The 14969-nt window shown below is 48.1% G+C and overlaps 1 protein-coding gene and 1 long non-coding RNA gene across 3 annotated transcripts; one reads left to right on the top strand and one right to left on the bottom strand.

The window, feature by feature from the left end:
- Positions 1-1039: 1039 nt before the first annotated feature.
- LOC132450646 (uncharacterized) lies at positions 1040-1635 on the top strand. Its single transcript, XR_009523892.1, has 2 exons — positions 1040-1101; positions 1244-1635. It is a non-coding gene; the product is annotated as an uncharacterized LOC132450646 (long non-coding RNA).
- A 1023-nt stretch (positions 1636-2658) lies between these two features.
- Positions 2659-14711, bottom strand: LOC132450645 (juxtaposed with another zinc finger protein 1). 2 transcript variants are annotated; one of them, XM_060042648.1, is made up of 5 exons: positions 14418-14711; positions 7476-7548; positions 5692-5900; positions 3642-3811; positions 2659-3244 (listed from the first exon to the last, which is right to left on the bottom strand). In XM_060042648.1, exons 1-5 carry the CDS (start codon positions 14530-14532, stop codon positions 3068-3070), a joined length of 744 nt encoding a protein of 247 aa, XP_059898631.1. In that variant the 5' UTR covers positions 14533-14711; the 3' UTR covers positions 2659-3067. The 2 variants fall into 2 exon arrangements, with proteins under 2 accessions (XP_059898631.1, XP_059898632.1); XM_060042649.1 differs by having other exon boundaries at positions 5701-5900; positions 14418-14709.
- Positions 14712-14969: the final 258 nt, after the last annotated feature.

Below are 14969 nucleotides of genomic sequence, written 5' to 3'. Positions count from 1 at the left end.
CCCTTTAAAAAAGACCCCCCTTTAAAACAAACCGATAGGATTGGGATTCGTCTTCATCGTTGTGCTTGTAAATTCTTCGCAATATGTACAGAGCCAAGTGGCACTATTTCGTTTCCCCCGCCACTTACTCGCGTCGCCATGGAAACAAAGCAGTGGAGGAGGAGGAGCGAAGAGCCGAGGGGAGGGAGGGAGGAGGGGATGTGAAGCCCGCCACTGTAACACCTGCTGAGGGTACACGAGCATCACCTGGAAACCTCCCTGGGAGTGAGGGAGGTGGGGGACAGATGACATGAGTGGGAGGTAAAGGGGTGGGGGTCTCATGCTTCATATAATTGACAGCCAGACACGCCAACAAAAAAGGGTGGGGGGGAGGGGGGCACATCAGACTACTGAACAGAACTGAAAACACAGGAGTCACACTATAGGCCTTGACACTGGATACTGCAGGTAACACTTGGCTACAAAGTGACACGCATGCGCACACACACACACACACACACACACACACACACACACATCCACGACTGTATTAGAAAGGCATGATCTACAATACACTCAGAAAGTTGTCGCTGCTGATGTAGCTGGTAATCTCTTGAAAAAGACAAAATCTGCACTTGGTACCCCGCCCACCTATATGCAGAACATAGAAAAAACATGCATGAAAACATTCCATCAATGTACACCCCTACATCTGTACATTTGGGTTAGGTGCCATGACTTGCACGAGAAAAAAACACTTTTTTTTTTTTTCTGATCTCCAGTCGGAAACCCCCCCCCCCCCCCTCCCCCACCATGCCTCCCTCCCCCTCCCCCCGTCCCCCCCTCCCTTCCCTTCCCACAACCCCTTAGGCACATGGTTGTGTTGAGAGTTTGGCAGTCGAGAGCTGTTGGCAATGGACCATGGGAAAAAAAACAAAACAAATCAAACACTCTCGGCAACAGGGATTGTGTACAGCGTTTACCTGGGTATGTCCTGCCTCTCGCATGTCAGGAATTATTGTCAGGCAACGCTCAAAAGGTTTGAAAGTAAAAGGAAGAAAAAAAAAAAGAAAGAAGCCAGAGGGAAAACTAAATGGGCTGGAGGTGAAATGGAGTGGGGAGGTGGTGACGGTGTTGGTGGGAGGTGGCGACGGTGTTGGTGGGAGGTGGGGAGGTGGTGACGGTGTTGGTGGGAGGTGGGGAGGTGGCGACGGTGTTGGTGGGAGGTGGGGAGGTGGCGACGGTGTTGGTGGGAGGTGGGGAGGTGGCGACGGTGTTGGTGGGTGGTGGGGGAGGAAATGTGTTTGGACCTATTCTGGCCGTCAATACACCAAAGTTATGCTCGAGTGCGGCTGACGACACTTCACTAGACGAGCTTTAACTGACTTCAGCTGCTCGAGCCCTGGTTCCCAACCCTTGGCTCCCCGGGATATGCATATGGCGGTCGCATGGGATCGCTGGCACAAGCTGGAGAGATAGCGATTGATTCGTTTTAGCAAACAAAACGTTTTTTTGTTTGTTTGTTTTTTTTATAAAAGGTCCCATAGACGTCCGGTATATACAAACTGACAGCCTAATGACTCAAAGCCACTTGTGGCTGTGAGTCCACCGGGACATTGATATTACCGGCAGATGCTTTTCAGCGCCAGGAATTGGGTCCCGGGCCAAAAGAGGTTGGGAACCACTGGCCTCTAGGATCTAGAGGCTAGCTTCTAGGGCTAGCGAAGGCTACACACAGTTTGTGACACTTTTGGTCTTCTGACCCAGAGACACCCCAGCACCTGGGACGACACCGCGCTGGAGCGTCTCTGTGAACCAAGGAATGAAAAGAACACTTAGTTTGATAACGCACAATGACCACAGAAAAATAAGAAAAAAAAGAAACAATCGTAAACGCATGGGAAAATATATATAAAATAAAGCTAGAAAATAAAGTTAACTATTTGTTGCATATGTTCATGGATACATATATCTTTTTTTTTATATACACATACATATTTGTCGTTTATATCTCGATATATCTATTAGGTAAACTGGTCGGAACTCGGGTGGGCTCCAGACACTTTTGAACTCCGCCGCCCCTTTCCCGCCGAGACGCTGTTGCCCAGGGAACAGCTGGGGAGGCGGACTCCGAGGATGGACTGGACGCGGATGTGTCACAAACACTGGGGAGTGTGCAGAGTCCTGGGCCTGGACCGGCATCTGAAGTAACGTCATCGTACTGATAGTCTGTGTTCCAATTGGCTCACCTTGTCGCCCTTATTGCGTAATCCCTACAGAGCGAACCCTATATACTTACGCTGTTCCCTTTATGTGATACTATATAGTGACCACTATATAGTACCCTATTAGGAGAACAGTGAAGAACCTGTTGTACATTTCCTTTTACGGTGCATTGTGGTTATTAAGTGCACCATATAGGGAACCAGATTTGTACACTCAAGTTGTGTACAGCAAATGGTGATGATGCCCTGAATAGTGCCCGAGTGAGCCAACTCGAACATGGCAGAAGACGAGCAGGGACGAAGGGGGTGGGGCTTAGTTTTACTTCCTGTTTCCATGTTTCCTTAGCAAACTTTTTTCATGATTCTCTTTCACTCCGTTTGTTTTTTGTCTTTTCTTTGTCTTGTTTTTTTTTTTACAGATAGCACCGTATGCAAGTAAAAACAACACGTAACAAAACAATGCAACAGCATATATGAATGTGCAAATGTACAATACTGAACTACAAAGATAAAGATAATTTGTCAAAAATACAATATACCATGGATGAAATACAAAACATTATTTTGAGACGTTATACCACTCGACGGACGAAAGAATAAGAACATATTGGGACGCCCTCTTTCCCCTCTACGACCAAAGAAAAACTTAAAGCATGCACTTAGAACAACACACTCAAGCATGATCCTTAAGTCTATTGTTTCGGGGGGGGGGTGGGGGGAGGGTAGGGGGGCTACATTGAGCAGGTTGGTCGGTGGGGTCGATTGGCACAAGTGCTCCGATCTCGGCGGGTTGAGGGGGGGGGGGGGTAAGGGAGGTGGAGGGGTTGGGGATGGGGGTGGGGTGGAGGGGCTGTGGGGGGGCCTTAGCCCTGGATCTTGCGCAGGATCTCGGTGGAGACGGGCGGGTGGAAGTTGATGGTGTGGTGCCTCAGGCCCTGGGACGTCTTGTAGCTCTTCCCGCAGCGGCACTTGAAGGGCTTGCGCACGCGGACCTGGGTCCGGTGGCCGTTCTTGGCGTGGTACTTGATACCGTTCACATTCTGTGTGCGAGCGTAGGGGACGGTTTAGGAACAATCGCAAATAACCGTTTGTTCCATTTTTCAGATGAAGAGGAAAGTACTAAATTAAAGTGAGTTTACGCCCAGTTCCATCAGATACTGAAGAAACTAGACACAATGAGTACCAAATATGAATACAAAAGGAACCACACACACACACACACACACACACACACACACACACACACCCGTCTCGCTCCCCCAACCCTCCATACACACACACACACACACACACACACACACACACACACACACACACACCCCCGTCTCGCTCCCCCAACCCTCCATACACACACACACACACACACCCACTCACCCGACACACACCCCAATTCAACATGCCCCCACCCAGACCCGTGTCCCCCGGGCGGCGGCGTACCTTGTATCTCTTCTTGCAGCCGGGCACGGGGCAGGCGAAGGGCTTCTCCTCGCCGCCGTTCATGCACATGGAGCTGAGGATGGACTCGGAGCTGATGGCGCTCTCCGTGGTCCAGGACTCGTCGCTGTCCGACTCCTCATAGTCCACCTCCTCCTCATCGTACTCGCTGCCTGCCACGGGGGAGGTGGAGGGGGGAGGGGGGGAGAGAAGCGGAGGCAAATGGGAGTTTAGCAGTGATACTTTGTAATCGGATAGGATCGGGAAGCCAACGAGTGTGTGAGGGTGTCTGTGTGTGCGTGTGCGTGTGTGTGTGTGTTTCTCTCTGTACGTATGTGTGTGTGTGTGTGTCTGTGAGCGTGAGCTTGTGTATGTGCGAGCGAGAGTCTGAGTGTGTGTGTGTGAGAGTATGTGTCTGTGTGTGCTTGAGTGTGAGCGCGTGCGTATGTGTGTGTGTGGGTGAGCGTTTGTGTGCGTGTGAGTGAGCGCGTGTGTGTGCGTGTGTGTCTGTGTGCGTGCGCGCGTGCATGTTTGGAATGGCAGGAGTTGGCACTTAGAAGGAGATCATTAAATGGGAGTGATCTTCGCTCACTACCCTGGAAATTGTGCTTTGAAATGCAACAAAAAAAAAAGATGAAGAAAAAGGGTTTTCCATTTACACACTTTGCAGAAGACGTAAAAGACACACACAGGGTGGTAAGGCTGTACATGTGTGTGTGTAGGCTCGCACGCGCACACACACCCTCTCACAGGAAATGCTGCAGCTCAGCATGAGGAAATAGATGGCACCCTGGCACATGTTGAAAGAGCTCTGTGTGTTTTAGGTGTGTGTGTGTGTGTGTGTGTGTGTGTGTGTGTGTGTGTGTGTGTGTTTGTGTGTGTGTGTGTGTGTGTGTGTGCGTATTTTCCCCCCAGACCTAACATCATGCTTGGAACCATTTGGGGCTAGAATTGGACATCTGCTTTCAGGCTGTGCCGTGCACGGCCCCATGGTAGCACACAGCATGACAGCTGCTGTGTAATTAGCGGAGTGTTGAGAGGCCCTCACTTGCTGCAGGGGCCCCCCGCTCAGTGAGACACACACACACACAGACAGACAGACAGAGAGGAGACAGACAGACAGACAGACAGACAGACAGACAGACAGACAGACAGACAGACAGACAGACAGACAGACAGACAGACAGACAGACAGACAGACAGACAGACAGACAGACAGACAGAGAGAGAGAGGAGACAGACAGAGAGAGAGAGGAGACAGACAGAGAGACAGACAGACAGAGATAGAGGAGACAGACAGACAGACAGACAGACAGACAGACAGACAGACAGACAGACAGACAGACAGACAGACAGACAGACAGACAGACAGACAGACAGACAGACAGACAGACAGACAGACAGACAGACAGACAGACAGACAGACAGACAGACAGACAGACAGACAGACAGACAGACAGACAGACAGACAGAGATAGAGCAAGAGGGAGACGGACAGAAACACAGAGATGGAAAGACAAAGATATACAGACAGAAATGGGATGACATACACATCCCCACACGCTCAGATAGACAGGCAGACGGAGAGATGGACACACAGACAGACCTTCCATCTAGGGAAAGAATAGTTTCTCGCGTGTTCATCAGAAGAAAAAAAAAAAGTCTTACCTGGCAAACATAATTTGGCAGTTCCCACTTTGAAGTTTAACAACCTATTCGAAACACTTTGAGCGCAGGCTGCTTTGTAATCCAACGTGCAGAAATCACTAGGTGTGAGATTGCCGACATTCCTTTGCATGCATCTTCATTTGCTCAACAGGGAAACATTTGAATTGCACAGAAGGCACTACTCCATTATCCGTGGTGTGTTTAAACATCACACCCACACATACGCTCACTGTGCGAACATGTTGCGCTCCGCTGTGCGTTTGTGTGTTTTGCGACGCTCCCTAGGAATAGAAACTCACAAGACGGCAACACACACATTATATGAGGACATTAAAATAAACATGCACAGAGGAAAACGAAAACAAATGCAAGCGCACACACACACCTGTCTTACCTGTGGGCGTGCTGCTTCGGAAGGAGGAGGAGGGTGTGATGGGCGGGGTGACGGGGGGCGTGAGGTTGCCGCTGGTGTGGCGCGGGGGCGTGGCCGTGCTGTTCCTGGACACGCCCCCTCCGGCGATGGACAGGGACAGCTTGGGCGTGGCCTTCTTCTTCAGGGTCTCCTGCTCCCGCCGCGCTGCGTCCGTCATGAACCTGCAGACAGGAGAACGGACGGGAGGGCGGCCAGGAGGACGGGTGTCACCACAGGGATTCATCACAAGATCGTGGGTTCAAATGATGAGGTCCCAGCATGGACGCGTTAACATCATAATGCTCTACTATAATGTTGTGCTATGTGTGTTTGTGTGTGTGTGTGTGTGTGTGTGTGTGTGTGTGTGTGTGTGTGTGTGTGTGTGTGTGTGTGTGTGTGTGTGTGTGTGTGTGAGAAGTGGCTTTACCAAATGGCATAGGGTACCGTAGTCAGGCAGTCAATTTAGGTAGGGCAGGCGTTGAAATTGTACTTAAACTAAAAAGTGTTTATTTAAAATGCTTCTGCAGATTGCCCATAAGTTCTACATGAAGACACCCATGACTAACATAATATTGCACATGGTTACAGGCCTGTAACCATGGTGGGCGAAGCTACCCACAAAACTGTTCCCTCTGGCCGTTCCCCTGGAGAAAAAACAAAAACGTCCGATATAAATTCGGAATTCCCTCCGGTATGGCGAGGGCATCATAGGGCGGGGAGGTAGGGGAGTGAGGTGTGTGTGTGTGTGTGTGGGGGGGGGGGGGGGGGGGGACATGTCATTAAGGGAACCGGCCTGAAACGATGCAGCATCATAGTGAGCCATCAGAACCCCGCAGCGGGAAGCAGGAATGACATTTACAATCGGCAACCACTTGAGCACGTTTACTGCGAGCGGTTGTAATAAAGGAAAAAGCCCTCTTGAAGGTTATGGCCGGCCGAAGCCAGAGTTTGTCGCCATTCCCAATTAAAACATCCATGAGCGGTCATGTCGGGTTTTCCACTTCCTGACCGCAAGTATTTGTGCATAGTCCCACCGCGATCAATTCTTATTATTGGTTCTGCCACACTCAGCATCTCCATACGGTAACCTCTGTTTAAAAACAGCTCAACATGTCTGTTGTGCAACGTGCAAGTGTGAAAGATTCTATATCTCACATACTATGGACCAAAGCCACAGGACATTGACCCCCTTTTATGACCCCTTCGATGATGTTGCGCACCAACATCATCGGAAGTCTCTCTCTCACTCTCTCTCTCTCGCCTGACTAAGACGCGAGATGTCCTTACACGCCGGCCTCGTTAGGACACATGCACGCTCGTGTGTTCGTGCACGCTCAGTGGGCATCCACCCACAGGCATGCCCTCGCTGCGATGGCGGCGGAGCTCAGGCTATTTAAGAGGAGCTCAGAGGGGGCCGTGGGAGGATGATGATGATGAAGGCTGTATTATGTGGTTTTCCTAGAGTTGGCCTGCATCTGAGTCACTGCTGCGTCAATGGGAGCCCATCAGTCATTCCCTTCGTACGTCGCCGCAAGCGCACATACATACACACACACACAAACACACAGTTGTACTGGAGTGGCTATAATACCCCATATTGATTAAAGCTGATTGGATTTATCTGCAATCTGTGTTTGAGATACGTTTGCCTTGGAAAGAAAGTTATTTTGTGGGGATGTGCCTCCTACTGTGCGAGTGTGTGTGAGGTTGTGTGTGTGCGTGTGCGTGTGTACATGCATGCACGTGTGTGTCCATACCTGTTGATGTAGCTCAGGGCCAGGTACGTTGGCTGCTGCTGCTCCTGTTTCTCCAGGACCCGCGGATCTGTGTCTGTAGAGCGAGAGAGGGAGAGCGAGAGAGAGAGAGAGAGAGAGAGGGAGAAAGACATAAATCACCGCTCTGTAGACACAGTGAGACATGTGACGCGACTGAGCCCTGGTGTGGAGTCGTGCCGCACAGCTGCAGCAGCCCGCAGGCCTGAGAGACAGCGAGCAATGCTGTGAGATAGTCAGAGAGAGAGAGAGAGAGATGGAAGAGATACATGGATCTGGGTTCCCACACTGATCTCTCTGTGGGGCCCCATATATACGTTTGCCTTTGAGTCATCCCCACCCAACCTGACCGACGACAACAACACACATCTCCGGGGACTTTCGCAAGCAGGGTCCCAGGGAGCCGGCGTAATTAACTGGCATCAGCCTGTTGCACTAAGTGGTGGGGTGGTTGAATACTCTGCTACAGTGGACAGGGACCGGTTTACTGGGTAGGAGCTGGAGGGGCAGTGACAAATGTACAGACAAACACACATCGACACAGTGGCTGTCTCTCTCTCTCACACACACACACACACACACACACACACACACACACACACACACACACACACACACACACACACACACACACACACACACACACACACACACACACACACACACACACACACACACACACACACACGTTTTCAGTTGAGTTCGTAGGGGTGCAAGCCCTAGATTGGCTGACTTCCATGGCCCGAGGGAAGTGGTGTTAACTTCAAAAAGGCCCCCCAACCTGGAGAACACTTGGACTGGGCATGCACAGTGTGTGTGTGTGTGTGTGTGTGTGTGTGTGTGTGTGTGTGTGTGTGTGTGTGTGTGTGTTTTAAGGCTGTTGGTGGCTCAAATGTGAGCCACTAGCGCCATCAAGTGTTCAAAACAAGAATGTCCTTGCCTATGTGCCTGTGTGTGTGTGTGCCTGTGTGCGTGTGTCTAATTACGGCCGTCTACATAATGGCTAACAGATGTATTAAAAAACCAAGCCAGCTAAGAACTGGATCCTCACTGTGCAACTAATGTTGAAAATGTGTGTATGTGTCTTTGTGTGTGAGTGTGCCTGTGAGTGATTGTGTATGTGAGTCTGTGTGTGTGTGTGTGTGTGTGTGTGTGTGTGTGTGTGTGTGTGTGTGTGTGTGTGTGTGTGTGTCTCTGTGTGTGTGTGTGTGTGTGTGTGTGTGTGTGCACGCCCACGCATGAGTGCAAGCGTGTGTGTATGCCTGTGAATGTGTGTGTGCGTGTGCGCCTTTGTGCGTGTATGCCTTTGAGTCTCTGTGTGTGTGTGACTGTGTGGCTGTGAGTGTGTGTGTGTGTGTATATCTCAGCCCTTTAGTTTTCAGACTTTCACACCTCATAATTAAGCAAGAATGCAGACTTCCCACAGTGTTGGAGAAAACCGGGGACTGGGAGACCAGCAAACAACAAACTACCTAAAACACACACACATACGCACAGATACACACATTCATACATTTAAATAAACATGCATGCTACATTCATCATTTAATGCAATCATTTTAATAACATCAGCCTACTTATTAGTATGACTCCTCATTGTAATGTTCTTACCCACTGCTCGAAAAAAAAGACACACAAAGACACACACACACACACACTCACACAAAAAGACAGACACACATACACAAAGACAAACACACACACACACACACACACACACACACACACACACACACACACACACACACACACACACCTAAGGTGGTCCACAAAGGTGGTCTTCACTGGGCTTTTTCAGCTGCGCTTTAATCTTCTTACCTGCTGCTAAGATGCAGACAGCGCTTTAATCTTCTTACCTGCTGCTAAGATGCAGACACCAGACGCATGCCACGCACACAAGCGCAGAACAGAACCTTGCAAAAGCTGCAAAACCATGGCTAGCTAAACCAAGCCACTGGTTTGTGAACACATTTTTATATGAATAGTAGAAACATTAAAAGTAGATTTCATCAGAACTACCAACATTGGATGAATGTTTGTTTACTTTACACGATAGAGAATGCGCTAATAAAAGAAAGCAAACCACAAGCATAAATTGTGATTACCTGGGAAATCACAGCCGACCTACAGAGCTAAAAGACCAAGAGTCAAGCTATTAAAGCTTGCAGATAATCCCGAGACGGACTACAAAGCAAATGGACCGGGGTAAATAATTTGCAAGGCAATCTCATAGTGGGTTTAAGGTGAGGTAAGTGTGTGGAAGGAGGAGGGGGTTCTGAAACAAAGAAAGCCAGGTGCAGAGTGAGCAAGGGAGAGGAAGTGAATGATGTTAATGGCATTTCCTCACCCGGAAACAGGCCAGGAACCACATGCAATGTGGATGCGGCTGCTGCATGTATTCAAATCACATACATGTATGCACATGCAAACACAAACGTATGTTAGAGGGTCTACAAAAATACAGTTTTTTAAGTAAATGTATTAAAACACATGTCCAAAATCAATGTTCGTACATGGGTGTGACATTGTTTTTACGTAACACAGTTACATCTGTGCAGCTGGACATCTGTAGGGTTGTGTTGAAGCAAACACAGCACAGCCACTGCATCTGCCAGTTAAGAGACATTTCCTGTTTCATGGGTCTATAAATATCCCTTTAATTAGTGTTCCTGTCGTTAACTGCCAACAGCCAATCAGCAGCCATTCCTCTTCCTTCCGACTGAGCAGCGGGAGTTCGCAACTCAACAACAGTGCAACGGTGCCCCCTGCCGGACATATCTAGGCACAACGCACAACTCACGCATGTCATAAGTACTGGCCGCTGTATAGGGTTGTGTGTCGGTAATTAAAAGGTGTGCCACTGTGCACAAGAAGGCAGGCTATGAATGCAGGGCTGGTTTTGCAAGAGGCTAATTAAGGCAGGGAAGGTGTTTGCGTGCCTTTTCCCCCGCAGCCGTCCACCGGATGCAGGGAGAGAGGAAGACGAGGGTGGAGGAAGCTGGGTGGGGACTACTTGAGGACTGGTAACATTGAATAAGGGAACCAGAGCTCTTCTGCTAATTACATGTTGTGGGGGACTCATACGTGTTTGTGTTATGTTTAGAAATACCAATGCACTAATTTGGATCGGATGTAAACACACGTGTGAAGTTACGCGCGCGCACACACACACACACACACACACACACACACACACACACACACACACACACACACACACACACACACACACACACACGTTAATGATCATGATCCACTCCTTCTACCCTCTTTCTAACACTTGTTAAAGGAATTCGGAATCATTAGGCAAATAACAAAAAACTGAACTGAAAATTTAACCTGAAGAAATGTGAATATGAGACCTATAACGTTTGTTTAACAATAACGCAAATAAAATAAAATAAGGAAAGGAAAAAGCTGACTGCTCTTCAGCGAGGCTGTTTGAGCGGTGTGGTTTTAAACACACACACACACACACCTCCACCTCCATGGCCAGCTGGGGTCTGGAGGCGCTGGGACCGGGGAGTAGAGGACTGGGGGCGCATGCTGCTGCAGGCCCAGCATATAAAGCACAGGCCTCTCTCTCGGTGCGGAACAGAGAGGGCAGTGAGGAGGTGTGCGGTCTCTGAGGGCCTTATCTCGGGCTGACGATCACCACCAAGGGGTTACACAGCTCCGCTTTCCACCCCGGCACCGAGGACATTCCGCCTTCCCTCCAGCCAATCGCACTGAGGCTGGATCTCTGTTTACAGCGCCCGTGTTAATCTCCAGACTCTTACGAGGGAGACGGAGTCGAACCAAGCGAGCACGAAAAGAAATGGGAGATTTAAAAAACAAAGTGCTGCGCGACAAAGTATCCCAATTCGAAAGACACGGTTACTAGTTTGTTGTATCGGTACATAGAGGAAAGATCTCAGCGATATGTGCCACAACAAGCTGTGTTCTAGATTCCACATATTAAGGAATAATCATGCTTGTGATAAATGGATGATACCGACAATGTAATCTTCAATGTAAGCTCAGTTTTGAAATCGCTATCTACACTTAATCTTTCCCTCCTTCCTGACTCCTGCCCCCCACCCGGTGTTGGTGAAGTAAGAGGCAGGTGTGTGCATACGCTGGGGCACGGGGGGGGATACAAGAGAACAAAAGAGAAAAGAATAAACAAAACTCTGGCACGGGAAGAGAAAAGGATGACATCACCATGACATATGGGCATTTCACTACAGAATAATATAAAAGTAGTTATCATAACTTAAAAAATAAAATAACATTTTGGTGGTGTTTTTAAAACGTATTTTTTTATTTACTTTGGCTCCGTTGTCAGTAAATAACGAGGTATATTCGTGAGCCAGGATAGGACATGTTGGATATTGGTCTCCACGAGAGGGCGCTATTGTCCGTGCCGGCATTTAGTATACGATTAGATTCTTCAAACACACTCAAACATTTTACATTGAATAAGATTTGCGTTAATAATAAATAATGTCCTTGACTAAGGGAAATAAACACTTGAGAACTTTGATAGAAAACCCTAACTACCTTCATTGTATCAAAGCTAAATCGGTGCGAGTGTGTTTGTGAAACGCAAGTAGGGTACAGTATATCTAATAGGCCTACCCCTTTTTTAAGGCCTAAAAAAAAAAAAAGTTTGGTTCCTGTTGGTTGTCAGTTGAGGTCATGGGTAGGTAGGGAATTTAGGTAGGTTGTTTTCATTTAAAAACGAGAAAATTCGCTCATCCTTGTACAGAATGAAGAGGTGCTGTACCAAAACGTAATTATAGTTTGCATCAAAAAAAAAAAAAAATTTATAAAGCTTTTTTATAAAGCTCATAAAATAATTTGGGTCGCACATAAATTGACAGGGTCGGTCGGAAACCGGAACCAAACAAAAAAAATTTTTAGGCCTAACTAAAACAATCAGCACTTCATAAGCAATCGATACTCCACAGATTAAATACATCAAATCGGTGCTGAATATAAACCCGGCTATCAACACAAGATGCATGACAACCAAAACAAACACCCAAAACAAAAACCCCACTGCCGTACACACCATAATCAACGCACCCGATGTGGGTCCACCTTAGACACCAAGCTGCTGGGCAAGATTTGCGAGGAGGCCAATCCGCCAAGAATTTATATCGATCAGACGGATCACAGTGAACCGGATAATGCAGGAGAGAGCTGGACACAGTGTAGAGAGAGCAGGGGGTGTGGCATGGGGAGCTAATTAACCCCTCTGATCCGACTGGTGACCCCTGTTCTGCTCAACTGACTGCCGTGGTGGGTCAAATGTCAAACCAAGAGCCAGATGGGAACAGCATATGCGGTGGCAAGATTCTACATGCCCTTCCCCGCGTTGAATACATCAGAGTGTCACGCGACATTAATGTTGTGTGACACATGAAGGATGATATGAAACCTAATCAGATCACATCCCATTGTGATTCGCTGGCATGGTTAAAAATAAACAGGGATATAATGCAGTATGAATGCCTTATTAATCCCAAAAGAGGAGTATGGTTAGCCCATCATGTATGTGTATATATATATATATATATACAGTATCATAGACTTCGATATAGAGACACCCACAAACACAAACACACAGGCAAACACACAAACCCAATCATTTATGGTTGTACTCTCTTTCTCCATCTCTCCCTCTCACAGACCCTAACCACAATCTATGAATATATTTAAGCAATAACGATTCAGTTATGTGTCTTTATCACAGCAATAGAGAGGGCTGCCTTGGGAAGCAGTGCTCTTTGCCTGCATGGCAGTAGGTGTGCTAAACATCGGCCAATAAACTGCCCCCAACCCCTACGGTGACAACCAGTTGCCATGGAGACAAGCCTGGTAGACGATCTATCCCCGTTACTCATTCCTGACATACCCAGCCAAATGACCCCACCCCTTTTTGACACAGACACTACCGCGCGCAAGCTCACACATACATAATTCCAAAGGCCATTCATAATTAGCACTAATGACTATCCTACACAAACAATCGAATAGTTAAAAATAATAACGTTCAGGTGCCGAAAACATCTGCATTTAAAAGGCTCCATGTCTTTCCTAAACAAATAACGCAATATTTTCATATATATCATTATAATACCTAATATAACAGCAACTGCAGAGCCACAAGTAAATAATATACCCAGGATATCGACTGCTCATTAATGTGTTTTATTTTATTAACAGAAATTGGATATGTCGTACTGTGGAAAATGGGACTTGCGCGATGATACTGTGTCACCAGATGTTTGGACAATGCAAATAAGTACCCACAACTATATGCAACAAGTTGAGCTCTGCAACATAGCTGGGGGTTTTTTTATCCGAAAAGACCTCATGCAGGTAAAAAATAACAAGACTGCAGTATACACTGCAACACATTTCCATTACAACAGCCTTCAATTGCATTAAATATCATCGTGACCAACATCCAGTGACACCTATGAAATTAGCCATTGAGATGTTAAACAATATAGATTTGCATAGAGCCTCAATACACACAGCGCACAGCGCGAGAGACTGTTACGTTGCCACCGCACGGGCCTAAACGTAAACATTGGCCGGTCTCTGATGTTAGCACTCCAGCACCGCTGCCTGCCGGGATGCTAGTTTCTACCTATGGTCAAACCTATGCGGCCCTCGTTGACTTGTTGTCGATAACATTTACAAACTACACCAATCCCTTTGTAACGATTACACATAACAGCTATGCTCCAAAATACGCCATGGTTATGTCGTGATTTTGAAAAAACGACGATTATGTGCGAGTCTCGGGCTCGGAGTAGGGAAAGCAAGGATAGCGGATCGCAAGGCGAGGATCCCTGTATTAGCAACAGTGCTAGCACATACCAGTTAGCTCGTTAGCTTCCCCCGCCCCCTCCTCCCCTCTCCTTGACTCACCGATGTGATTGTCCTCGATATGGACGATGAGCTCGGCCAGAGACTCGAACTGGAGACCGCAACCCCCGAACCTGCAGGAATTGGAGAAGAAAGAAGCAGCGGCGATGCCGGTCATGTTGGCGTTTCGTGCATTCACCGGGGCTGCGGGAGCTGGGGCGGTGCGAGGAGGAGACGCGCTTCGGGGTCCGGGGTGTGGGAGAGCGGGGCAGAGCAGGGAACGGCGGAGCAGACACCGGCGGCCAGACGGGGCAGCGGAGAACGCAGCTGGGGAGGCAGGCGGGACAGTGGGGGTGGGGGATGGCTAGAGCTAAGAGGGGAGGATGATGTGCGCCTACGTCACGTTACGAATTACCTGTTGTTGTTGTTAGGTCGTAATCGGTAGCACAGATTTTTTCACACATTTATGTTATGCTTATTAGCCTATTACACCTACATGAATCATTCGCGATGTAGGCTATTATATCATAGTCACATGATCAGTTGCCTAGAAGACGCTCAACTGTACAACTGGTTTTATTTTTTGTTTCTTACAATCAGGAACATCAAGGGACC

This window comes from Gadus macrocephalus, chromosome 22 (assembly GCF_031168955.1).
Source record: "Gadus macrocephalus chromosome 22, ASM3116895v1".
Lineage (NCBI taxonomy): Eukaryota > Metazoa > Chordata > Actinopteri > Gadiformes > Gadidae > Gadus > Gadus macrocephalus.
The sequence above is the reverse complement of the archived record's forward strand: the minus strand, read 5'-3'. Positions and strand labels throughout refer to the sequence as shown.